The sequence below is a fragment of the Oncorhynchus nerka genome, linkage group LG13 (assembly GCF_034236695.1).
Source record: "Oncorhynchus nerka isolate Pitt River linkage group LG13, Oner_Uvic_2.0, whole genome shotgun sequence".
Lineage (NCBI taxonomy): Eukaryota > Metazoa > Chordata > Actinopteri > Salmoniformes > Salmonidae > Oncorhynchus > Oncorhynchus nerka.
Genome location: NC_088408.1, coordinates 63,185,991 through 63,211,925, shown reverse-complemented (window position 1 = coordinate 63,211,925; position 25,935 = coordinate 63,185,991). Strand labels below are relative to the sequence as shown.

At 44.1% G+C, this 25,935-nt stretch overlaps 1 protein-coding gene across 1 annotated transcript in view; it reads left to right on the top strand.

Moving 5' to 3' along the window:
* LOC115139824 (3',5'-cyclic-AMP phosphodiesterase 4D-like) overlaps positions 1-25,935 on the top strand; it is an 83,662-nt gene that overhangs the window by 45,883 nt on the left and 11,844 nt on the right. The window contains exons 2-6 of the mRNA XM_029677636.2: positions 4,007-4,198; positions 9,701-9,737; positions 9,933-10,009; positions 10,678-10,727; positions 21,062-21,174. Coding sequence (XP_029533496.1) covers positions 4,007-4,198; positions 9,701-9,737; positions 9,933-10,009; positions 10,678-10,727; positions 21,062-21,174 — 469 coding nt within the window. The remainder of the gene's footprint in view (positions 1-4,006; positions 4,199-9,700; positions 9,738-9,932; positions 10,010-10,677; positions 10,728-21,061; positions 21,175-25,935) is intronic.

Below are 25,935 nucleotides of genomic sequence, written 5' to 3'. Positions count from 1 at the left end.
AAAACTTGCACATATTACATCCAAAGGTCAGAGTAGTTAGAACCTGCCTGCTCAGCCTCTCAGGCCCTGCCTCTAAGGCCTCTGCCTCTGTTTCCCAGGACCTTCCTCTCTGCCTCCCAGGCCCCGGCTCTTAGGCCCTGCCTCTTAGCATATCTCGCTCTCTGCTTCTCAGTCCCTGCCTCTCTTCCTCTAATGGAGAAAACACCCCCCGAATTACGGTCTACCGTTCGTCTACTGTTCATTCGCCATTCGTTCTCTTGCTGACTGTGCAGTGTGTTTTAGGGACCACCTGCCGGTGAGCATCTGACTGCCAAAATGTTTGGCTGTTTCTACATGTAAAATCGGTTTGCTCTCAGTTTGCAAATAACAGCCAGCATTTTGTTCAGACGTGCTAAGTACTCCCTGCCTGGAAACTCTACCGGTATGTCCGTGCCTTAAGGGCTCTCTGTCTCTCAGGCTCTGCTTCTCTGCCTTCCGAGACCTGCTTCCCAGCCTCTGTCTTTCTGTGTCTCACACCTTGCCTCTCTGCCTCTCAGGCTCTGTCTCTCAGCCTCCTAGGCCCTGTCTGCTCGGTCAGCTGGGCCAACACTGGGCTGAGGAGATAATATACTGGTAACCACATGATTACTTATGATAAAAAAAAAAATGGAATGTCATGTGTTCTTTAGGTGTTCTTGAGCAGAACACATCCTAAGATGCTTCCCAGGTTCTGGATTGAGTAAACAGTTCAAGGAAGGCAAAGTTTCGACATGCAATGAGTCTTATTGGTTGGTATGTCCTTTGTGATTGCAAATGATAACGCCAGAACATAATTCCTGCTTATAGGAATTCATGTAACCTATTAATTGTCCCCCACGATGAAATCGGGGATGGGGACTGTGGATCTGTCTCTGTCCATCCGTCCGTCGGTCCTTCCATTCAAAAGTCAATCACACACAGATATCTCAGACAGCATTGAAAATTGCCATAGAGATCCGACATTTACAAAATGACACTGATTGGCCAGATGGTCGATGATAAACGTTCACGTGGGCGTGGTCTGGAACATAAATGCATATAAATCAGTCAAGGGGAGGTGTGTATGGGGTGTGTCACACTGTTGCATCAGTTGGCATTGTTAGCATATTTCATAAGTTGCTCTAGTGGGAAAATTGAGGATTTACCCGCATGAGTTCCCGATGTTTACCAAAATGGGTTACATCTGGGTCAAGGGCGGGTGTGTAGTGTGACCTATATGTACAATAGGTAGGCTGTAAATCTGTGTTTTCACCTGGGACCAAACTGGGTTTGTTCTCAGTCTCCATGCAGGCCCCAGATGTTGCTGCCGAAGCAATTTTCTTTATAAAAGAAATGGTTTATTTATAGCACATGCTCAGATCAAATGCAATTCAGGAAATCTGATTAAAGAGATAGGTCAATCAAATTACGAATGTACACATTGGTTTCCTCACCCTGTATAATATATATATATATATTTTGTACATTTATTTAACTAGGCAATTGAGTTAAGAACTGGTTAATAATGTTATTTTACGTTCCGCATGTAGCCTAGGCAGCCTAGACTAAAACAACTATAGCTTTCCAGCTCCATAGCAAGATGCTCTATCCGCACTGACTGGTGAAGTAATTGAATGTCGAGCTAATGTAAAAAATAAAAAATAAAAAAAGAGATATATGATTTCAGAGTTTTAAAAAGGAACAGAAAGGAACAATATATATATATATTTTTTTTTGGTTTGCAGGTCGGAAAAATAATGGTGCCCCTGCTACATAGTGCACTACTTTATACCAAAATCTTATGGGCTCTGGTCAATAGTAATGCACTTAATGAAGTGTACTGTGCAGGGATAGGGTGCCATTTGAGTTGCAGTCCTAGACTCCAGTGATAGATAATGGCACTATCTCTCGTACCCTCTAGCATATTGGGTTTCACATGTAGGGGCTACAACCACATGGCTGTTGTGAAGAAGGGGGGTGGGCTGTGCGTGCATGTGTGTGTGCGAGATAGACATGCTGGTGTTCTGTTTGTGGTATACAGTGTTATGTGGCAGGCTGAACCCATGGCCTGGTGCAGTGATATGACCCAGAGGGGAAAGAGTGTAGGCAGCAGGCCCTGATACACGTACAGATGCTTCTGTCTCACTCGCCTAGCTAACAAACATTCACACAACATGCACCAATCCTTTCCCACCTCCATCTCTCTCCAGCGCCCGCTCTGTGAAAATACATGTGCCCCTTCACGTCCAATGTATATAGTTTCCAGCATGCCACTACGTATACCTTGCAATTATGAATGCATTATGAAAGGAGCATTGGGAGAAAATACTTTGGGGAGTACACCACAGTAAAATCACATTGGCTAGGGTGCTATAGCGATGTGATAGATTTGAATATGTGATTTGATCATAGGCCTTTTTTCTTAGTGGCGTTTGAATAAGCTAGCTGAATCTCAGGATGTGCAACCAGTCCCCACAGTGTTCTATTGCGGAATCCTACAGTAAACACAGATCATGAATCATGGTTGACGTAATGTCTTTCAAACAATAAGAATGTTTATTAATGTCAGAATCTGCAGCTGGATGTAAACACTTGTCGTAGGGTCAAAGAGCGAGGCTCTTCATCCGGAGGATTTAGAGAATATGCTGTTCTGTGTTTTTCAGATTTTTAGGGCTGACAGAGTGCTTACTGTGCTGTACCCATGCATAGCCACAACACCACGTCATCAACACTCACAATGACGAACCCACACAGACACAGCTGACGCAGTCCACTCAGCTCACACTGTTCCCTCCACCACACACACACACACACACACACACACACACACACACACACACACACACACACACACACACGCACACGCACACGCACACACACACACACACACACACTGTGCCAAATAGCACGGGCTCCCCTATCAGCTCCACCACGGGTCCTATAGGATGATCACAACAGCTATTTTCATCACATAGCTGACACTGGTGATGATGATAGTGGTAGTGATGATGAAGATATATTTGGTGCTACGTAGAGAGGGATCCCTCTGGAGGATTACAGTAGAGCCAGGTCTGGTTCCCTTTGTAACAGGTCAGGTCATCCTGGGTGACAGCGGTAATCTGGAGGACTCTTAGGAACGGTGACATCAAATGGGGATTGCGTCATTGTCCTAAGTGGTGGTGGTGACTCAATGAGTCATTGTCTTTATCACAGCTGTGCTACAGTACTGGCCTGTGTTACAGTACTGGCCTGTTACAGTACTGGCCTGTGCTACAGTACTGGCCTGTGTTACAGTACTGGCCTGTGTTACAGTACAGTACTGGCCTGTGCTACAGTACTGGCCTGTGTTACAGTACTGGCCTGTGCTACAATTACTGGCCTGTGTTACAGTACTGGCCTGTGTTACAGTACTGGCCTGTGTTACAGTACTGGCCTGTGCTATAGTACTGGCCTGTGTTACAGTGCTGGCCTGTGTTACAGTACTGGCCTGTGCTACAGTACTGGCCTGTGTTACAGTGCTGACCTGTGTTACCGTACTGGCCTGTGTTACAGTGCTGGCCTGTGTTACAGTACTGGCCTGTGTTACAGTACTGGCCTGTGCTACAGTACTGGCCTGTGTTACAGTACTGGCCTGTGCTACAGTACTGGCCTGTGTTACAGTACTGGCCTGTGTTACCGTACTGGCCTGTGTTACAGTACTGGCCTGTGTTACAGTACTGGCCTGTGTTACAGTACTGGCCTGTGCTACAGTACTGGCCTGTGTTACAGTACTGGCCTGTGCTACAGTACTGGCCTGTGCTACAGTACTGGCCTGTTACAGTTACCATATAAAGGCTTTTGGATATTCTTGTGGCTGTTTGAAAGAATATTTTGAATCCTAAGCAACCTGCTGCTCAATGTTCTTTGCAGTACGAATAAACAAAAATGCAGACAAGTATCCTATGTTTCTAACACCCACTGTTTATGATTATGTGTAATATTTCCTCTCTCTCTGGTTGTTGTCTGACAGTTTCGATGTGGACAACGGCACATCGTCAGGGCGCAGCCCGCTGGACCCCATGGCCAGCCCGGGGTCTGGGCTCATACTGCAGGGAAACTTTGTCCACAGTCAGCGGCGAGAGTCCTTCCTCTACCGCTCTGACTCGGACTACGAACTGTCGCCCAAGTCCATGTCCAGAAACTCCTCCATCGCCAGCGACATGTGAGTTTTTTCTCTCTCTGTCTCTCTGTTCACACACACACACACGCACACACACACACACACACACACACACACACACACACACACACACACACACACACACACACACACACACACACACACACACACACAGGGTCTATCTACAAAATGTAGTACTATGTCTCTCACTGAAGAGATGGACTGTTTTCAAAGGTGTGGTGAGTGATATGATGTGATAGCTGTCAGTGCATTTGTTGCCCCTTCCCAGTTCTGTTAGATTGACAGCTGATGCTGAGGTGTCACAGTGACACGTCTCTATTCGAAGCCCTTTGCCCTCAGCATTAGTGAAATGTGTTTGTTTTTTACGGGGTCGGTTGGTCAGCCATATCAGGCAGCTCCTCACCAGGTTGTATGTAACATGATGTCCCTTTACTTTTCCCAGTTGCCACACTGTGGTTTCTAAGGAAAGTGGAATTGGTGGACAATTGTTCCAGTAAACCAAGTTACTGTACAGAGTGTTACTCTGGAGGCCAACTGTTACTCTGGTGCTTATCATTGACCTACAGTAAATTAAGAAACAGGTGTCTTTGATATCTCACATGAAGGCTAAACATTGTCAATTTTTTATATAGAATATACAAAATGGACAATCTTTGATGCACTACATGACTCATTTTTGATTTGTAAGCCTTGAGACAATTAAGACATGGATTGTATATGTGTGCCCTTGAGAGGGTGAATGGGCAAGACAAAAGTGCCTTTGAGTGGGGTATGGTAGTAGGTACCAGTTCTTGACACCGGTTTGCAATGCCGCTTGGTTGTTCACGCTCAACAGTTTCCCTTGTGTATCAAGAATGGTCCACCACCCAAAGGACATCCAGCCAACTTGACACAACTGTGGGAAGCATTGGAGTCAACATCCCTGTGGAACTCTTTGTAGATTCCATGCCCCGACATATTGTGGGAAAGGGAGTCAGTTGTCCAACTGAATGTATTCAACTGAAATGTGTCTTCCGCATTTAACCCAACCCCTCTGAATCAGAGAGGGGCTGCCTTAATCGACATCCACGGCACCTGGGGGTTAACTGCATTGCTCAGGGGCATAACAACAGATTTTTACCTTGTCAACTTGGGGATTCAATCCAGCAACCTTCCAGTTACTGGCCCAATGCTCTAACCACTAGGCTACCTGCCACCCCTCTGTTCTGGGGTCAAAATGTCTTGTTCAATGTCTTGAACAACAATGAAAAACATAATACTAGTGCTACCTTCACTCCTCTTTTTCTCCTCTTTTTCTCTTTGATGTCCACTGAGTGTACAAAACATTAAGAAAAACCTTCTAATATTGAGTTGCCTACCCCTCCAACCCCCCACCCCCCACCTTTTGACCCCAGAACAGAGCTTATCAATAAATATAGCCCATGTGTTCAGTCCTTGCATTTGTCTGGCCAGTCTCCCCAAGGATGATGATGATGTTTGGTTGTGTAGAGGGTGTGTAAAGGCCATGTGGATGTCGTCTCTAATGAACTCTACTATAGATTTCAATGAATGACGCCAATAGTGGTACTGTATACAGTGCCTTCAGAAAGTATTCAGACCCCTTGACTTTTTACACATTTTATTACGATACAGCCTTAATCTAAAATTGATTTTCAAAAATTCCTCAGCAATCTACACACAATAACCCATAATGGCAAAGTAAAAACAGGTTTTTAGAAATGTTTGCAAATTTATTACAAATAAAAAACAGAAATAAGTGTTCAGACCCTTTGTTATGAGACTCGAAATTGAGCTCAGTTGCATCCTGTTTCCATTGATTATCCTTGAGATGTTTCTACAACTTGATTGGAGTCCAATACATTTTATTGATTTGATATGATTTGGAAAGGCACACACCTGTATATAAGGTGTCACACCCTGACCATAGTTTGCTTTGTATGTTTCTATGTTTTGGTTGGTCAGGGTGTGATCTGAGTGGGCATTCTATGTTGGATGTCTAGTTTGTCTATTTCTATGTCTGGCCTTATATGGTTCTCAATCAGAGGCAGGTGTTAGTCATTGTGTCTGATTGGGAACCATATTTAGGTAGCCTGGGGTTCACTGTGTGTTTGTGGGTGATTGTTCCTGTCTCTGTGTTTTGCACCAGATAGGACTGTTTTAGGTTTTCCACGTTTGTTGTTTTGTTAGTTTATTTGTGTACAGTTTCTTTATTAAAGTACAATGAATAACAACCACGCTTCATTTTGGTCCGCCTCTACTTCACCTAAAGAAAACCGTTACATAAGGTTGCACAGTTGACAGTGCATGTCAGAGCAAAAACAAAGCCATGAGGTCAAATTAATTGTCCGTAGAGCTCTGAGACAGGATTGTGTCGAGGCACAGATCTGGGGAAGGGTAACAAAAAATGTCTGCAGCATTGAAGGTCCCCAAGAACAGAGTGACCTCCATCATTCTTCAATGGAAGTAGTTTAGAACCAGCAAGACTCTTCCTAGAGCTGGCCGCCCGGCCAAACTGAGCAATTGGGGGAGAAGGGCCTTGGTCAGGGAGGTAACCAAGAACCTGGTGGTCTCTCTGACAGAGCTCCAGAGTAGTGTAGTTCAGGGGTGTCAAACATATAGCGGGAAGGTTGCTGTTTTTTCTGTGGCTAAATCAACTAGGCTCGTCATTTAACAATTGTATTCGTATTTACAGTTGGCATACAGGTTTGATATTAAGACACATGGAAGTTCACATGTTCCAGAAGGCATTTCTGCCCCCCAAAAAACATTTAGATTTTTTTTTTTAAACCATTCAAACGGCTGTCCTGTGAAGTCGTGACTTGCGACATAGTTTCCTGAATCGGGTCACATATTGTCACGCTGTATAATTATATGAGACAGGCACAGGAATACGTAAAAGTTTTTTTGATTTCTCCACCCAAAATAAAGTACGTCATGAAAACGACGAGGACGAAGCCCAAAACAAACACATACAGTTGAAGTCAGAAATGTACATACACTTAGGTTGGAGTCATTAAAACTAGTTTTTCAACCACTCCACAAATGTCTTGTTAACAAACTATAGTTTTGGCAAGTCGGTTAGGACATCTACTTTGTGCATGACACAAGTAATTTTTCCAACAATTGTTTACAGACAGATTATTTCACTTATAAATCACTGTATCACAATTCCAGTGGGTCAGAAGTTTACATACACTAAGTTGAGTGTGCCTTTAAACAGCTTGGAAAATTCCAGAAAATTATGTCATGGATTTAGAAGCTTCTGATAGGCTAACTGACATAATTTGTGTCAATTAGAGGAGTACCTGTGGATGTATTTAAAGGCCTACCTTCAAACTCAGTGCCTCTTTGCTTGACATCATGGGAAAATCAAAATAAATCAGCCAAGACCTCACAAAAACAATTGTAGACCTCCACAAGTCTGGTTCATCCTTGGGAGCAATTTCCAAATGCCTGAAGGTACCACATTCATCTGTACAAACAGTAGGACACAAGTATAAACACCATGGGACCACACAGCCGTCATACCGCTCAGGAAGGAGACGCGTTCTGTCTCCTAGAGATGAACGTACTTTGGTGCGAAAAGTGCAAATCAATCCCAGAACAACAGCAAAGGACCTAGTGAAGATGCTGGAGGAAACAGGTACAAAAGTATCTATATCCACAGTAAAACGAGTCCTATTTCGACATAACCTGAAAGGCCGCTCAGCAAGGAAGAAGCCACTGCTCTAAAACAGACATAAAAAAAGCCACACTACAGTTTGCAACTGCACATGCGGACAAAGATCATACTTTTTGGAGAAATGTCTTCTGGTCTGATGAAACAAAAAATAGAACTGTTTGGCCATAATGACCATCGTTATGTTTGGAGGAAAAAGGGGGAGGCTTGCAAGCCGAAGAACACCATCCCAACCGTGAAGCACAGGGGTGGCAGCATCATGTTGTGGGGAGGAGGGACTGGTGCACTTCACAAAATAGATCATGAGGACGGAAAATTATGTGGATATATTGAAGCAACATCTCAAGACATCAGTCTGGAAGTTAAAGCTTGGTTGCAAATGGGTCTTCCAAATGGACAATGACCTCAAGCATAATTCCAAAGTTGTGGCAAAATGGTTTAAGGACAAGAAAGTCAAGGTATCGGATTGGCCATCACAAAGCCCTACAGAACATTTGTGGGCAGAACTGAAAAAGCATGTGCGAGCAAGGAGGCCTACAGTCCTGACTCAGTTACACCAGCTCTGTCAGGTGAAATGGCCCAAAATTCACCAAACTTATTGTGGATGCTTGTGGAAGGCTACCCGGAACGTTTTACCCAAATTAAACAATTTAAAGGCAATGCTACCAAATACCAACGGAATGAGCAGCAGTACCGGGAGTATCCGTGACACATATTTTGATTTGGTTACTACATAATTCCATATGTGTTATTTACATTTACATTTAAGTCATTTAGCAGACGCTCTTATCCAGAGCGACTTACAAATTGGTGCGTTCACCTTATGACATCCAGTGGAACTGCCACTTTACAATAGTGCATCTAAGCCCTTGAATGAGTAGGTGTGTCCAAACTTTTGACTGGTACTATATATATATTTTTTTATCGTGCGAAAAACGGTCTTAATCGAGATTGAAATTACTTAAACCAAATTGACAATGTGTAGCCTTTTTAATTCGGCCAGCTTGCCAACAGTCATTGTAACGAAAGCATAACAATCAAGGAGCATCGAAAATAACAAAAACGATGGTACGAAAACTATTTTTTGCAAATTTTGATGGCAAGGAAATATAATACATTTTAAGTGAGACCTTCCCGACTTTTTTGACACCCCTGGTCTTGTTACTTTAGACAGAAAATGAAAGTAGCGAGGTTTCTCGGGGTGGATCAGAGGGTGTAATCTGCAACCGTCTATCAAACCAAAGGTTGCGTGTTCGAGTCGCATTGGGAACTACATTTTCGTTAACCCTTCCCCTAACCTTTATTCTAAACGTAACCCAATTCACCTAACCTTTGTTATTTTAGTTCCATGACCATTCACATAAATTATCCTAACCTTTGTCGGTAGTTCACCTAATCACCAACGTAAATTCCCCTTTGTTGTTACTATGGAACAAGCAACCTGGTCTCAGAGAAAGACGTATAAATGAATACCTCTTCCAAGAAGTTAAGTTACATCATCAAATTCATATGCTATTGTACGACTGTATAAGACGTATGATAGTATATGTCTTCTAACAGTATGACATTTTACGACCGCAATTCCATTCATAATCTTACATAACGTAACGTATCATACTAAATGGGGTGTCACAGATTTACGTGCAGAATAATATGAAATGCCCTGAGGCCACATTGTATAGCCATATTACTCTAGTCTTGCCATAGTCATGGCTACAGCTGGGATCATCTCCTCTTTGTCACGCAGAGGGTTAAAATGTGAAGGTCATGTTTAGAATGTCTGTAGACAAAGGTGTCTCAAAAAAATGTAATCTAACCTTTTTATCTTTGTCTCTTTTTTGCAGTCATGGCGACGATATGATTGTAACACCATTTGCACAGGTGAGCAATGGCACGATTGCTAAGCAAGATTTATTGTGTTGTTGCCTAATTCCTTCAGGAAACCACGGTAGAGTATGCTATGCTGAAATTGTGCAAAAGACCCAGGCCCATTGACCAGTTTAGATTGGATGGGGAAATCACTGTTCAAGAGATTCATGTGAGGTTTTAATGTCAATCTGTCCTTATCTCCTCCAGGTTCTAGCCAGTCTAAGAACTGTACGGAATAATTTTGCCGCATTAACCAATTGTACACAAGACAGAGTGTCCAACAAGTAAGTCTTCGGACGCATACACTGCATGTACCTTATACACAATTAATCTGTAATTACTGCTGTGTAGTAGTCTAGAGAAAGGCACACAGCTACCCTAATTATAGCTAAATATTAGTGTTATTTGGGGATTTTGAGGCTATATATTGGATATATATGTATTTATATGATATCTCCAACTTAAGTCACTCTTTATTGGTGTTATGTTACAAACTGCTTCAGTATTCCCCATGTCATCTCTCTTTGACTGTGTTTACACAGGCAGGCCAATTCTGATCTTTTTGCCACTAATTGGTATTTTGACCTGGCCTGCATGCTATATCACCAGACACATGCTGCTGCCATTTGACACAATGTGTTGGAGAAGATGTGAGTCCTTTGCTGTAGTTCTCCCCCTGCTGGTCTTCACTGGGACTACAACAACAGCAGTCCCACTCAGTAAAGGGGCCCTCCACCATAGCGCTCCTGTTCAACGCGAGATCTGTGATGAATAGGGACTGATTCAGCTGGAAAGGGTGCAGCAGATTTACCTCTGTTAGTGAGATAGAGTGGGGAGAAAGAGAAGGGGGAGAAAGACAGGAGGAGTTAGATAGGAGAGAGATAGAATGAGGTAGAACAGTAGTCGTGTTTTGGGAGGAGATCAATGTGTATTTTTTTTCTCCCAACACCAGGAGATCACCCATGTGTAATCCACCTCCCATCACCAAGACCTCATTCACAGGTACGCTGATAGTCTTTATCTGTGTGGTCTTTGTGTTTGTTAGTGTGTGTGTCAGTGGAGGCTGCTGAGGGGAGGACGGCGCATAATAATGTCTGGAACGGAATCAAACCATGTGTTTTATGTATATTATACCGCTCCACAGATTTTGCTCCAGCCATTACCACGAGCCCATCCTCCCCAATTAAGGTGCCACCAACCTCCTGTTGTATGTGTGTGTGCGTGTGTGTGTGTGTGTGTGTGTGTGTACTGTATGAATATGTTGATAGTGAAAGGAGGGAGAGAGAATACTCAGCAATATCATCCATTCTATCCGTTTGGTAAAATGCAGCATCCCTTGATGATGGTGTCATGGCATTGTGATATGACAGACATTGGGATGGGAACTGTCCGACCCGAGATAGAGGATGAGGACATAGAGATCCTTTAGGGGGAGCCAAACAACAGGACACTGTATCAAAGCGATCCAGAGTGTGTAGTAAATACAACATGGCTGACATGTGTGGAAGAGATACGCCTGTAGCTACAGTACAGCACAATGGGAACCAAACAGCATGAAGGCTGCAGGACAGTGGTTAGCAACCCTGGTACAGTAGCATCAGCAGGACTGTTTGACTTGCGGTTCACCTGTTTGTTTGTCTGTCACTCAGCCTTTGTTGGGAAAGGCTTCTGTGCCAAAGTGCTGTCAGGCCCCATGCTCCATCCCCTGACTGACAGCTCACAGCCAGACCCTACATTCCACACAGCCCTATGGGATCCTGCTAGAATCAGGTCACTACATCTGAGGCTGGGCTTAGCAGGCTGGTGTGACCCCTTACCTTTTGCCCCCCACTGTAGCAGTGACCCGGTATACAGTGATGGGAATGACATCTAAATCAGTGTGTCTTACTAACACCATGAAACGAATCGGCCATTCACTAGCAATGTACTTAATAAGCCAGAGCCAACCAACAGAACAACGAAATGAACAATATCAAGTTTGCTTTCATTTTTGTTTTGTAATCATCTGTAAGCAATCTGAAAGACACAGATTGTTGGTAACCTTTGTCAAAGAGGAGAGGAGAGTGGTCCCCTACTACTTCAGAATAGGGCTTCTCTCTCAGGTGTTTTATTCAGGAGATGACACAGGAACCAGAATAGACCTGTTCTTGAAGGGCACTTCTCATTGCCCTCTAGCACTATGTAGGGCTGGCAGTGTGTGTGACAGGGTGAACAGCCAACCATGTTAGTAGGTCCTGCTAGTAGGTCCAATACTAAGTCAGTAGGTCCCATACTATGTCAGTAGGTCCCATACTATGTCAGTAGGTCCGATACTATGTCAGTAGGTCCCATACTATGTCAGTAGGTCCCATACTATGTCAGTAGGTCCAATACTATATCAGTAGGTCTCATCCTATGTCAGTAGGTCCAATACTATGTCAGTAGGTTCCATACTATATCAGTAGGTCCCATCCTATGTAAGAAGGTCCAATACTATGTCAGTAGGTCCCACACTATGTCAGTAGGTCCCATACTACATCAGTAGGTCCAACACTATGTCAGTAGGTCCCATACTATGTCAGTAGGTTCCATACTATGTCAGTAGGTTCCACACTGTGTCAGTAGGTCCCATACTATGTCATAAGGTCTCATACTGTGTCAGTACGTCCTATACTATGTCAGTAGGTCCCATACTGTGTCAGTAGGACCCATACTATGTCAGTATGTCCCATACTATATCTGTAGGTCCCATACCATGGCAGTAGGTCCAATACTATGTCAGTAGGTCCCATACTATATCAGTAAGTCCCATACTATGTCAGTAGGTCCCATACTATGTCAGTAGGTCTCATACTATATCAGTAGGTCCCATACTATGTCAGAAGGTCTCATACTGTGTCAGTACGTCCTATACTATGTCAGTAGGTCCCATACTGTGTCAGTAGGACCCATACTACATCAGTAGGTCCAACACTATGTCAGTAGGTCCCATACTATGTCAGTAGGTTCCATACTATGTCAGTAGGTCCCACACTGTGTCAGTAGGTCCCATACTATATCAGTAGATCCCATACTATGTCAGTAGGTTCCATACTATGTCAGTAGGTCCCACATTGTGTCAGTAGGTCCCATACTATGTCAGTAGGTTCCATACTATGTCAGTAGGTCCCACACTGTGTCAGTAGGTCCCATACTATATCAGTAGATCCCATACTATGTCAGTAGGTTCCATACTATGTCAGTAGGTCCCACATTGTGTCAGTAGGTCCCATACTATATCAGTAGGTCCCATACTATGTCATAAGGTCTCATACTGTGTCAGTACGTCCTATACTATGTCAGTAGGTCCCATACTGTGTCAGTAGGACCCATACTATGTCAGTATGTCCCATACTATATCTGTAGGTCCCATACCATGGCAGTAGGTCCAATACTATGTCAGTAGGTCCCATACTATATCAGTAAGTCCCATACTATGTCAGTAGGTCCCATACTATGTCAGTAGGTCTCATACTATATCAGTAGGTCCCATACTATGTCATAAGGTCTCATACTGTGTCAGTACGTCCTATACTATGTCAGTAGGTCCCATACTGTGTCAGTAGGACCCATACTATGTCAGTATGTCCCATACTATATCTGTAGGTCCCATACCATGGCAGTAGGTCCAATACTATGTCAGTAGTTCCCATACTATATCAGTAAGTCCCATACTATGTCAGTAGGTCCCATACTGTGTCAGTAGGACCCATACTATGTCAGTATGTCCCATACTATATCTGTAGGTCCCATACCATGGCAGTAGGTCCAATACTATGTCAGTAGGTCCCATACTATATCAGTAAGTCCCATACTATGTCAGTAGGTCCCATACTATGTCAGAAGGTCTCATACTGTGTCAGTACGTCCTATACTATGTCAGTAGGTCCCATACTGTGTCAGTAGGACCCATACTATGTCAGTAAGTCCCATACTGTGTCAGTAGGACCTATACTATGTCAGTAGGTCCCATACTATGTCAGTAGGTCCCATACTGTGTCAGTAGGTCCCATACTATGTCAGCAGGTCCCATACTGTGTCAGTAGGACCCATACTATGTTAGTAGGTCCAATACTATGTCAGTAGGTCCAATACTATGTCAGTAGGTCCCATACTATATCAGTAGGTCCCATACTATGTCAGTAGGTCCCATACTATATCAGTAGGTCCCACACTATGTCAGTAGGTCCCATACTATGTCAGTAGGTCCCATACTATGTCAGTAGGTCCCATACTATGTCAGTAGGTCCCATACTATGTCAGTAGGACCCGTACTGTGTCAGTAGGTCCCATACTATGTCAGTAGGTCCCATACTGTGTCAGTAGGTCCCATACTATGTCAGTAGGACCTGTACTGTGTCAGTAGGTCCCATACTGTGTCAGTAGGTCCCATACTATGTCAGTAGGACCCGTACTGTGTCAGTAGGTCCCATACTGTGTCAGTAGGTCCCATACTATATCAGTAAGTCCCATACTGTGTCAGTAGGTTCCATACTGTGTCAGTAGGTCCCATACTATGTCAGTAGGACCCGTACTGTGTCAGTAGGTCCCATACTGTGTCAGTAGGTCCCATACTATGTCAGTAGGTTCCATACTGTGTCAGTAGGTTCCATACTGTGTCAGTAGGTCCCATACTATATCAGTAGGTCCCATACTATGTCAGCAGGTCTCATACTATATCAGTAGGTCCCACACTATGTCAGTAGGTCCCATACTATGTCAGTAGGTTCCATACTATGTCAGTAGGTCCCATACTGTGTCAGTAGGTCCCATACTATATCAGTAGGTCCCATACTATATCAGTAGGTCCCATACTATGTCAGCAGGTCTCATACTATATCAGTAGGTCCCACACTATGTCAGTAGGTCCCATACTATGTCAGTAGGTCCCATACTGTGTCAGTAGGTCCCATACCATGTTGGTAGGTCCCATACTGTGTCAGTAGGTCCCATACCATGTCGGTAGGTCCCATACTCTGATAACAGGTCCCATACTCTGTCCCATATCCTGCTCCTCTCATTCTCAGAGTGCTGTAGATCTTGTATTTGGGCCATACATATCCAAGCTAGAATTCACAGTCTCTTATTGCCCTGTTAAAACAAAACACGTGTGACAAGCCAAACCCATGTACAGTATTCACTAGTGTAAGGTGCCATGACATTCAAAACCTCCTTTTCTCACAAAACATTCCACTATCTACCCGGGAACATGTGTAGCACACAGTGTGTGAATAATTGATGAAATTGCACTATATTTAGAAATTATTAGAGTGCATCCATTATGGCCCTGGCCATAAAATATAGTGTGAGTCATGGGACTGATTGTTTGAGAGAATTGACTACTTGTAATTCATGTGAAGGCCTGTGCTGGCAGTGTCATCCTAGCCTGGGTCCCAGTATCTTTATCTAATCCACTCTCTGTGCTTGCTCCATGTCATGTGCCAGAGACTGGCCTTTCTTGCATCTTCAAATATGAACATTGTATCGAAGCTTGAGGAGAACAGAGGATTTGGTCCGAGGATTCATTACCCTCACAGCTATTCTCCAATCATAATGATTATGCAAATACTGAAACTATTTTCTCCACAGAACGCGTTGTTATCTGGTTTCTAAGCAACCATATTTTGTTTGTCAAGATGAAGCCAGCCTGTCAAAAGTTGCTTGCTCAGTCTAAATTCTCAAACTGAATACATACTGCAAATCCAACCACAAAACGTCTTAGTTTTGATTTTAAGCCTCAAAATACAACATGTTTTTTAGCTAACAGCTAAATGTTTCTAATTCCATTTTTTGAGGCTCCACATGTTATGTTTGTTATTTCCAACAACCAATGAGCAATTCTCTCGTAAATCCAGCGCCGAAAGGCCAGCCTCTTTGGGAATGACAAGGATTGTCAAGGAGTGAAATTTGATCTTAAGATACTGGTGCTATCCTGCTGAGAAGAACAATAAAGGAGGTCATGTAGAACCGTCCAATTGGGACATGGAGAGGCCAATGGGGCATTAGACGAGCCCTGCCATGAGTTGCACATGACATTTAGGCTGTTCTCTTTCAGCTCCGTCCCCCTCCTCCCTCCCCTATCACTTTATTTATTAGACATCTGTCCATCAATGTATCGATTGGTTGGTGTTTGAAGACGGCTATTTTTAGTGTGGGATAAGAATAGACTGGATGAGGAGAATAGACCAATGAAGAGTGCTGTAGCTGTGTGAACTCTGACCCGAGGAGAAAAGATAATGCTCGTCTTGTGATTCAGACCAGGTGGTGAGGGAATGGAACTGCTGTCCGTTTATTAATGGTTAATTGCATTCTTGTTACCCCTGCACACATCTATTGCTATGGGCACAAGCATTGTTCATGACACTAACTGTTCACACCCCTCTTGTTGGCCCCTCTTGTTGGCGCATTTATTGCAATGCTATACATTTTGGGATGGAGACATTTTGCCATTTTAAAGCTCATTTCCTGCAATTCTATTCATTTTGCATGTCTTATGTGTGTTCATGTCATATTTGAGTGACTCAAACATTAAAACAAAATCAATGAGCTAAAAAGAACATAGCTAAAAAATGTTAGCTGACTAATTGATCTGGACATTTCTGAGCGGTTATAAATGTCAGTTATAAATGTCTCTCTACAGTCTGCAATGACTGACATGACAAGAGGAAAAACTGCTGATGAACAAAACCAATTTTCTGCCATTACAACTTCAGAAGCCCCACCGTTTGGGAACCACTGGTATAAGGGACAAAGTATCGCCGTGTAGCTGTAGCTCTCAAATTAGTTTCCTTCTGCTTTAATCTCATGAAGATTGGACATAAAATATAATGGATTTAAACCAATTTGGGTTTTGGTTTCATTGTGGCGAAGTTGGTAGAGCAAGGCGCTTGCAACACCAGGATTGTGGGTGTGATTCCCACAGGGGACCAGTACAAACAAGTATGAAAATGTATGAACTCACTACAAGTCACTCTGGATAAGAGCGTCTGCAAAATGACTCAAATCTAAATGATAATGATGATTTCCAAAGCAATGGCAACATATATTAAAGCAACTACATGTCCTTGCTGGCGGTAGGTACAGGATTACCCCTCTCCCACTTCCAGTCCAGCTCCAGTGTTCCTAGCTGCACCGGTCCAGTGTTTGGCAGCAGCCTGCTGTCTGTGCAGCAGAGTGGTCTCTCTGTGCGCTGGTGTCTGATGTCGCACTAAGCATGAGAAGAATGTCATTGACGTCAGTGCAGTCTCTGTCAGAGAGAGTGGCACCCCAGCCACAGAGAGAGAGAGAGAGAGAGAGAGAGAGAGAGAGAGAGAGAGAGGCACCCCTGCCATTGAGAGAGAAAGAGATTGATGCAGAGAGGGAGTGATACAGAGAGGGAAATGTAAAAGAGTTGAGCTTGAAAGACAAAGGAGAATGACAGAGAGATTTAGGGCCAGTTACAGTGATGCAATGCTGATGTTTGAGGCTTGCTGGGAAAATAACTGTACATGTTGCACACACATAGCCTATACTGTACTCATGTAGGGAACTTCCATACTTTGAACCGTATTACTGTACATTTGGCACATAGTACATATGCAGACACCAGTGGCAGTCGGTGCCATTTAAGATTAGGGAGGACAACACATTTTTTTTTTTATGAGCATGGTCTTATTTTTATTACAGCATATTGGATGACTGTTATTCATATTCCATTCACCCAGCTCAATGTAACACCGATATATTTACGCTACTACATGATACTTGCATTTTCTCTATACCCATCATGAGGTTGCTGCAACCTAGCCTGCAAATGAAAGTTTACATTGTAGGTGCACACAGGTCGAGAGGAAAATGTGAGTAATGAAGGTGACAGACAGTGACTGGTTCAGTACCGCCTTGCACACTCTTGACTGCATCTAGCTGATCTAGGGTGGAATCATTAGTCCAAACAGTTGCAAATTGGAGTTTCTATTGGATAAATACAGGTAGGTCTATCCCCGTTTCATTCCGTTTGCTTCAGTTCAAGAAACTTGTTCAACAGAATCGGTGGAATGAATACACCCATGAAAACCCACACACACAGTTCAACTTTCATAGCAGACACATACACACAAGCTTATTAACTAAAATGGATCAATTGAAAGTGTGGGTTCACAGCTCCAATCCAGATGTGTTGGTCATTACTAAGACATTGTTAAGCAAGAGTGTTTTGAATATGGATGTTAACCTTTTTCGGCAAGACAGATCTTCCAAAGGTGGGGGAGTGGCAATCTTTATAAACGATCACCTTCAGTCCTCGGTTGTCTCCACCAAGTCTGTCCCCAAACAATTTGACTTGCTGGTTTTAATCATTACACTTTCAAATAGCTCTTTGTTGACTGTTGCTGGGTGCTATCGTCCTCCATCAGCACCGGCCTGTAGCCTACCTGCCCTAAGCTCTCTCCTGGCCCCTTACACTAAGTCTGAATTTGTCCTGTTAGGTGACCTCAACTGGACATGCTTAAACCAACTGACCAAGTCCTAAAGCAATGGAACTCCCTAAATCTTTCTCAGATTATTACCAATCCCACAAGGTATGACCGCCCCATTATAGCTGATTATAAATCCAGAATAATACATATATTATCACCTAATGTTGTGTTAGATCTTTTGATCAACTTTTGAAAAAAAGTTTTGAACTTCTATTTGCTATTTATGGTCTGTAGGCCTCATTGACCTGAGCACATACAACTGTTTTTTGAGTTTAAAAAAGTAGTCACAGACTACTTTGTGTCAAAGTTTAACAAGGACTCTCTAATCCTCACCAGTGTCATGATCAAAGATATGATCAAGAGCCTCACATACCGTATATTGTTTGGTCAATGTGCTGCCACAGAAGGAATTGTGAGAAGGTCCTCAAAAAAGCTTTATATACCAGCTGCAAGAAAAGTTATATACATTATTGAAACAATGTTGCGATTGTTTGTGAGAATTCCAACAGGTGTGGTTCCCATGGGGGAAAGATTCTATTTGGGGAAAGGTTCCTGTGGGGGTTGCCATGGAAGCCAAGAAGGGGAGTGAGGTGTGTGTGTGTGTGTGTGTGTGTGTGTGTGTGTGTGTGTGTGTGTGTGTGTGTGTGTGTGTGTGTGTGTGTGTGTGTGTGTGTGTGTGTGTGTGTGTGTGTGTGTGTGTGTGTGTGTGTGCTCAAACACACATGTACAATATGTGGGGGTCTGGGAGAGGAAGTGAGGAACTTCATTTTATACACTAATTGTAGTCTCACCCATTCATTTCTAATGACCAGAGAGTTTTGTCTGTGAACACCACAGGTGTACAAAAGTTAAATAAAGCACCCAAAATGTTTTGAAAATTATCCAAATGTATTTTGTGTGTTCAGATGCCGTGTAGACAAAGTCGTGGAACCTTATGACAATCAGATTAAATTAACTACATTTCTCAGAGAGAAAACTTGTAAATCGGTTCAATTCGACCGGAACACAGCAAGAGGGTTAATTGGGTTTTGAGAAGGTGACACACTCTACTAATGAATGACTGAGAGAGGCTTCAGTGCATTGCTTACATTTGCAATGGAAATAAGGAATATAGAATATAATAGAAATTACAAATATTTGATACACTGCTATTTGAGGTTTGAAAGGGGTTAGAATAGACTACTGATACCTCACCCTAACATTGTTTGAAATTGTCTGACTTTACAATCATTATTCAGAGATTATTCCTCTTTAAAATGCATCACTACCCATAAATCTCTTTCTCAGTCATCTGTCTCAGACACATACTGCATACGATACATCAGAGAAACTGCAGTCGCTTGAAGGGTCTGGGAAAAACCTGTGAAGCTCTGTCTCTTTCTCCTCTCTCTCCCTCTCTTTTTCTTCATCCCTCTTTCTCTTTGTCTCCTCTTATCTGTCCACCTATTTTCCCTCACCCTTCTCTCTTTCTCCGTTGAATGGACACGCCAACTCCAGCTCCACTGCCTCATACTCCAGGCCGGGCTTTCTGTGGGGTCCTCCCCTATCCACAGTGCAGTCCTCTCAGGCTTTAGGTACAGCTCTGAGGAAGAGCAGCAATCTGCCGTCTGGATACCAGGGATGCTACACACACATCATCTATAGGACGGAGCCCAGACTCAACACACACTCATTGGATTATAGCGTTGGCATGTAGCGTTTCTGCTGCAGGGAGGCTGAGGCAGAGTGATGTGTTACGGTTAGCTCTCCATCTGGTGTGTGTGTGATTTGTGTGTGTGCGGTAAGCGCGCACCCCACAGCTAGCCAGTCAGCCAGCCAGCCAGCCAGCCTGCCAGCCAGGCAGCCAACCAGCATGCTACAGTGTGCTCCCCTTTGTTCCAGCCTGGTGATGAAACCCTCCTGGTTGTGAGATTCTGGACAGCGTCTGGACCTACTGCCCCTCCTCCACCCCTATCCCTCCCTCCTCTCATCTATCCCTCTGTCTCTCCATCCTTCTCCTGGGCAGACATGGGCCTGCTATCCCTCTGTCTCTCCATCCTTCCCCTGGGCAGACATGGGCCTGCTATCCCTCTGTCTCTCCATCCTTCCCCTGGGCAGACATGGGCCTGCTATCCCTCTGTCTCTCCATCCTTCCCCTGGGCAGACATGGGCCTGCTATCCAGACTGCACTTCATCCTTCCCCTGGGCAGACATGGGCCTGCTATCCCTCTGTCTCTCCATCCTTCCCCTGGGCAGACATGGGCCTGCTATCCAGACTGCTCTTCATCCTTCTCCATGACTGGAATTATATCTCTTCTATGGACTGTATACTGAACCTCAGACACACACATCACTGAGAGACTGGGATTCTGTGTGTTGTTGTGTGTCTGTGTGTGTGTTTGTCTTTGTCTCTGTTTTGGTGTTGTATCATATCCAAACCTAAGGGGCACTCTCCATATTCTCAGTCTCTGCTGTGATTTTAACTGTTGCTGTATTAGGGGTGCTTGGGCTTCAACAGCCTGGTGCAGGGTTTTGGGCTAGGTTTAGGTTCCAGGACTATACGCCCCTGTCATTCCTCCAAAGGTTTGGACAGTAGGACTATTGGACACGGAGGGGGGGGGTCTCTGGGATAGGTTTCAGGACTCTAAGCCCCTCTGGTCTCACCCTATCAGGGTGTCTGTCTTGGGGTGGAAATCAGACTTGTGACTTGGCCTCTCTCACTCTCCTACTGGCCCATCTGCACCAGTATGAAGAGTCACCCATGCGTCCACTCGGGGCATCTCAGCATTGCTGTGTGTGGGGAGGCAGACCGCGGGCCAGCAGTCTGCGCTAGCCCCCTGAAGCGCCTCCGTACTGACCCCCTGCCCCCCTGTCTTGCCCCCCCAGAGGAGGCCTATCAGAAACTGGCCACTGAGACGCTGGAGGAGCTAGACTGGTGCCTGGACCAGCTGGAGACCTTGCAGACCAGACACTCAGTCGGCGAGATGGCCTCCAACAAGGTAAGGACAAGAACCTTTTACTTATTATTGTGTGTCATATTTAGTTGCGTTTGAGTAAGTCTTTGTTTAAAAAAACATGGAGGTGAGATCTTTCGCAATCAAGATTGTTGGCTTCCTACACTGTTGGGGAACAAACTTTGACCAGTGTCTTGAGGTCAGAACCTCTTTTCCCAGAGAGATCTAGTAAAGTGTGTCATCTATCTATGGAATGATGTGTCCATTTGACCAGGGCGCTCCTGTGGGCTGTGAGTGTCTGGAACTACATGATGCATGTTGCCAAATACTGGGTTTTTCCTTACTGTACTGTTCTGTGTATCCAGTTATGCTAGAGGAAAGGTCTGTTGAGGTAATGTAAGGATTGACTATCCATCTCTTCACGCATACCTGTGCATAACTGAAGTGTTTTGGAACTACACTACACTGCAATGCATTCGGTCCCTCTCAGCTGGGAACATGACTCTACTGTATGGAGTGACCATTGACAGGTAGCCTAGAGGTTAGAGAGGAGGAGGGCCTGCCACCAGAGAGTTGCCTGAGTTGGGAGCTTGACAGCTTTTCAAATGTGTTCTAGCCAAACTGCCATCTTGAATTCATACTTGGATTGATTGTGAGGAAGGATACAAGGAGAGGGAAGTGACTTTAGACTATTGATATGCACCCCTAGTACCCCCATTCTCTCGCTCGCTCGCTTTTTCTCTCTCCCTCTCTCTCTCTCTCACTCACTCACTCACTCACTCACTCACTCACTCACTCACTCACTCACTCACTCACTCACTCACTCACTCACTCACTCACTCACTCACTCACTCACTCACTCACTCACTCAGACCTATTCCTCTTCCTTCTACAACAGTAGTATCTGTACTAATATGGATAATGATATAATGAATTATACTGTCTTTCACATGGTATGGGGATATCCATTGTATCAGTATCTGTTGCTGTATCTAGCGTTATCATGCAGGGAAGGGAGATGTGCACGGAGAGTGCTCGGCTCGGCTCTCTCCAGCATGGGCCTGACGCCCTGCATGCTGAGCAGCTCTGGGCTCTGCTGGAGAGGCTGCCTCCCTGGCTGGTGATGTCACACCCCATGATGTCACAATAGGGTAGATGGGCGCAAGATAAAGGAGAGGCAGGTCGGACAGACAAAAGGACACAGTCAGACACCGATCCTGTAGCTGTAACACTTGCAGATGGTAGTACAGCCACAGACATACAGATATGCATTGACCCTATACAGGGGTGAGAAACACAGGCTATACACAGGCTATATGTCACCCTGTCTTATATGAGCGGCTAGCACACACAGCTATCCCTGGTTTCCATAGCAACACACCTAGTTGGCTTGCCGTCTCCCTCCAGTGAACACACACACACGACAGACAGACGGGCTATGTTACTCTCCGAGAACACACCATGTACACAACTGTCACTCCTCCTCAGTTATTATCAACCTCTGACATGGCTATTTTTTGACTAAAACATCAACATGAAGTATTCCATTTTGGTGATCCAGAACAGTAGCATTGGGTACCAGTATCATCCACATACCATTGTGTTATTTTGTGCTGTTTGTATTCACTACAGGTTGTAACATGTGCATTAGCTATACAGGGCTTAGGTAAAACGCAGAACACAGGCTGGGGAGAGTCAAAAGATGTAGACGGTGGAATTGCATGTATTGTATGTAATGGTGACATCACTGTTATTGTGACGAGTGATCTCATTCGCTGGACCCAGCTGGCCTCGAGCATTATTTTCCCCCCACCTATTTGATGATGTCAGTATCACATGCCATTATTGTCTCTGATCCATCCTGAAGTTGAAGAAAGACATAATGGGTATTGGTATTTGCAAGGGGCATGTTGTATTAATAAGGGGCATGTTGTGTTAATAAGGGGCATGTTGTGTTAATAAGGGGCATGTTGAGTTAATAAGGGGCATGTTGTATTAATAAGGGGCATGTTGTGTTAATAAGGGGCATGTTGTATTAATAAGGGGCATGTTGAGTTAATAAGGGGCATGTTGTATTAATAAGGGGCATGTTGTATTAATAAGGGGCATGTTGTGTTAATAAGGGGCATGTTGTGTTAATAAGGGGCATGTTGTATTAATAAGGGGCATGTTGTATTAATAAGGGGCATGTTGTGTTAATAAGGGGCATGTTGTATTAATAAGGGGCATGTTGTATTAATAAGGGGCATGTTGTATTAATAAGGGGCATGTTGTGTTAATAAGGGGCATGTTGTATTAATAAGGGGCATGTTGTATTAATAAGGGGCATGTTGAGTTAATAAGGGGCATGTTGTGTTAATAAGGGGCATGTTGTATTAATAAGGGGCATGTTGTGTTAATAAGGGGCATGTTGAGTTAATAAGGGGCATGTTGTGTTAATAAGGGGCATGTTGTATTAATAAGGGGCATGTGTGCCATTATATACCATTATGTTGTACACGGTGTAGGTGATGTACATGTTGTTAGCTTTTACATATACACACACACACACTTTCTTTTCCTTCACCTAGGAAAGGGAAATCTGCCACCAAAATAAATGTTAGAGATAAAAAAAAATAGCTCTAGATATGAGATCCATTTTGACTGGGTCTATATTCAGTAGGGAATTGCTGTTTTGTGCCACAATTCCCCAAAACAAATGTTCTACCTAAAGGTGGGTGTTTCAAACCTATTTGCTGAGTTAACAATAGCAGACTGCCCAGCTAGCCGGCCTGTGTGCGCGTGCTTGCCTGTTTTGTGGGCCTGTGACGGCCTGTTCCTAGTCTCCCGGACACAGGCGGAGGCGCTATATCTCTCTTAACGGGAGACCAGCAGTCTCAGCTGCTCCAGCGCTGCTACCCACAATGCCTTCAGGGACCCAAGGTGGAAGGTCATCTGAGACATGACCTGTTCCAAAAAAGCCAAAGCAATTATAGTGTCTCTGTATGCTATCTACTGAGAGGGTATTTTGATTGGTCCAAGGCTTAACTTAACTTAACTTTTTTAGGTAGTGAACGCATAGTGTTGTCGTCTTTTAGTGTATGCCCCCCGAATATAGTTTACAAATAATTAAGGTGACATGTTTTTTTAAGCAGATAAATAGCCTGCTCTCTTTTCCTCTGTTAATGCCTTTCAGTGTGTTCTGACTACCGCACATCCATACTGCATCCGAGCTGCTTCAGAAGCACACATACAGTACAGTGTTCGTGTACCCAACCCCAGTTCAGAGAAAACACAGCCAGGTTATTGCTCATCATAAAAGTCAGGACCAAAGACATGTCCCAAATGGCACTCTATTCCCTATATTCAGATTGTCTATCTTAATTTGATCACTCTGTTGATGCAGATAAATTTCCTGCACTGGTAGCATATCAACCCCTACAAAAATAGCCATTAATTATAATCCACATAATAATTCACGTCCTGTTGCTGCAGGACTATTTTCTTAATGCAAGAAACAGCTTTGCAGTGCTAGCTGTGCCACTAGAGATCCTGGTTTGAGTCCAGGCTCCGGGATGTCCTTGTCCCATCGCGCTCCAGCGACTCCTGTGGCGGGCCGAGCGTATGCATGCTGACACGATCGCCAGGTGTATGGTGTTTTCTCCGACACATTGGTGCGGCTGGCTTTCAGGTTAAGCAGGCATTGTGTCAAGAAGCAGTGCGACTTGGCTGTGTCGTGTTTCAGGGGACACACAGCTCTCGACCTTCACCTTTCCCGGGTCCGTACGGGAGATGCAGCGATGGGACAAGACTGTAACTACCAATTGGATTCCATGAAATTGGGGAGAAAAAGGGAGACAAAAACTAAAGATAGGCATCATAGTCAAACAAATAGAATACAGCATCATTTATGACCCTGAATGAAGTGCCACACAGTATTCTCTGTGCTGTACAAACTGTCCCATTCAGACATGTTCCAGGCAGCCCAGTGACTGACCCTCGCGCCTTGTGCAAATTGAATGGGATTTATAAATGTATTACACATATTATTTTCTGTGGTCTTCTCTGACTCAACTCCCAGGAAATTAGCCCGAACTATCTCCAGTGTGAATATTGCATGACAAGGATGAGACCATTGCTGCTTCCAGCAACAGTGTCCCACAGATTACCTCAGCTAGATGACACACATCAAGAGTACACTCACACTACACTCACACTCATGACACACAACACGCAGTAGTGCCATCAAACACACACAAACACACACACACACACACACACACACACACACACACACACACACACACACACAAACAGGATCGGGTAGGAAACTGATAGTGTAATACTTTCAGGTGCCATGTTTATTTAAGCTAAACTATAGCCTGTTCTCTCTTCCCCTGTTAATGCCTTTTAATGTGTTCTGACTAACATCCATCCATACTGCATCCAAGCTGCTTCATAAACACACATACTCCGGTGCTGTATTAGTATTGCAAAATGTCAATACATTCCCTGGTTTTCCAGAAATCCTGGTTGGAGGATTCCGGATTTCCTGTTTATTCCCTCCTGACACACGACATGGAGTAGTAACATCAAACACACAACACACACACACACACACACAGACACGCTTGGCTAGGAAACTGATAGTGTAGTAGTCTTTTAGTTTTTACAGAGATCCTGATTGGAGGATTCCGGATTTCCTGCTTATTCCCTCCTCATTCCTGGGATCCTCCAACTGAGATTTTGGGAGAAGCAAGGAATTTATTGAAAGTTCCCGGAATTTTGCAATTCGAGCTGTACCCAACCCCAGTTCAGAGAAAACCC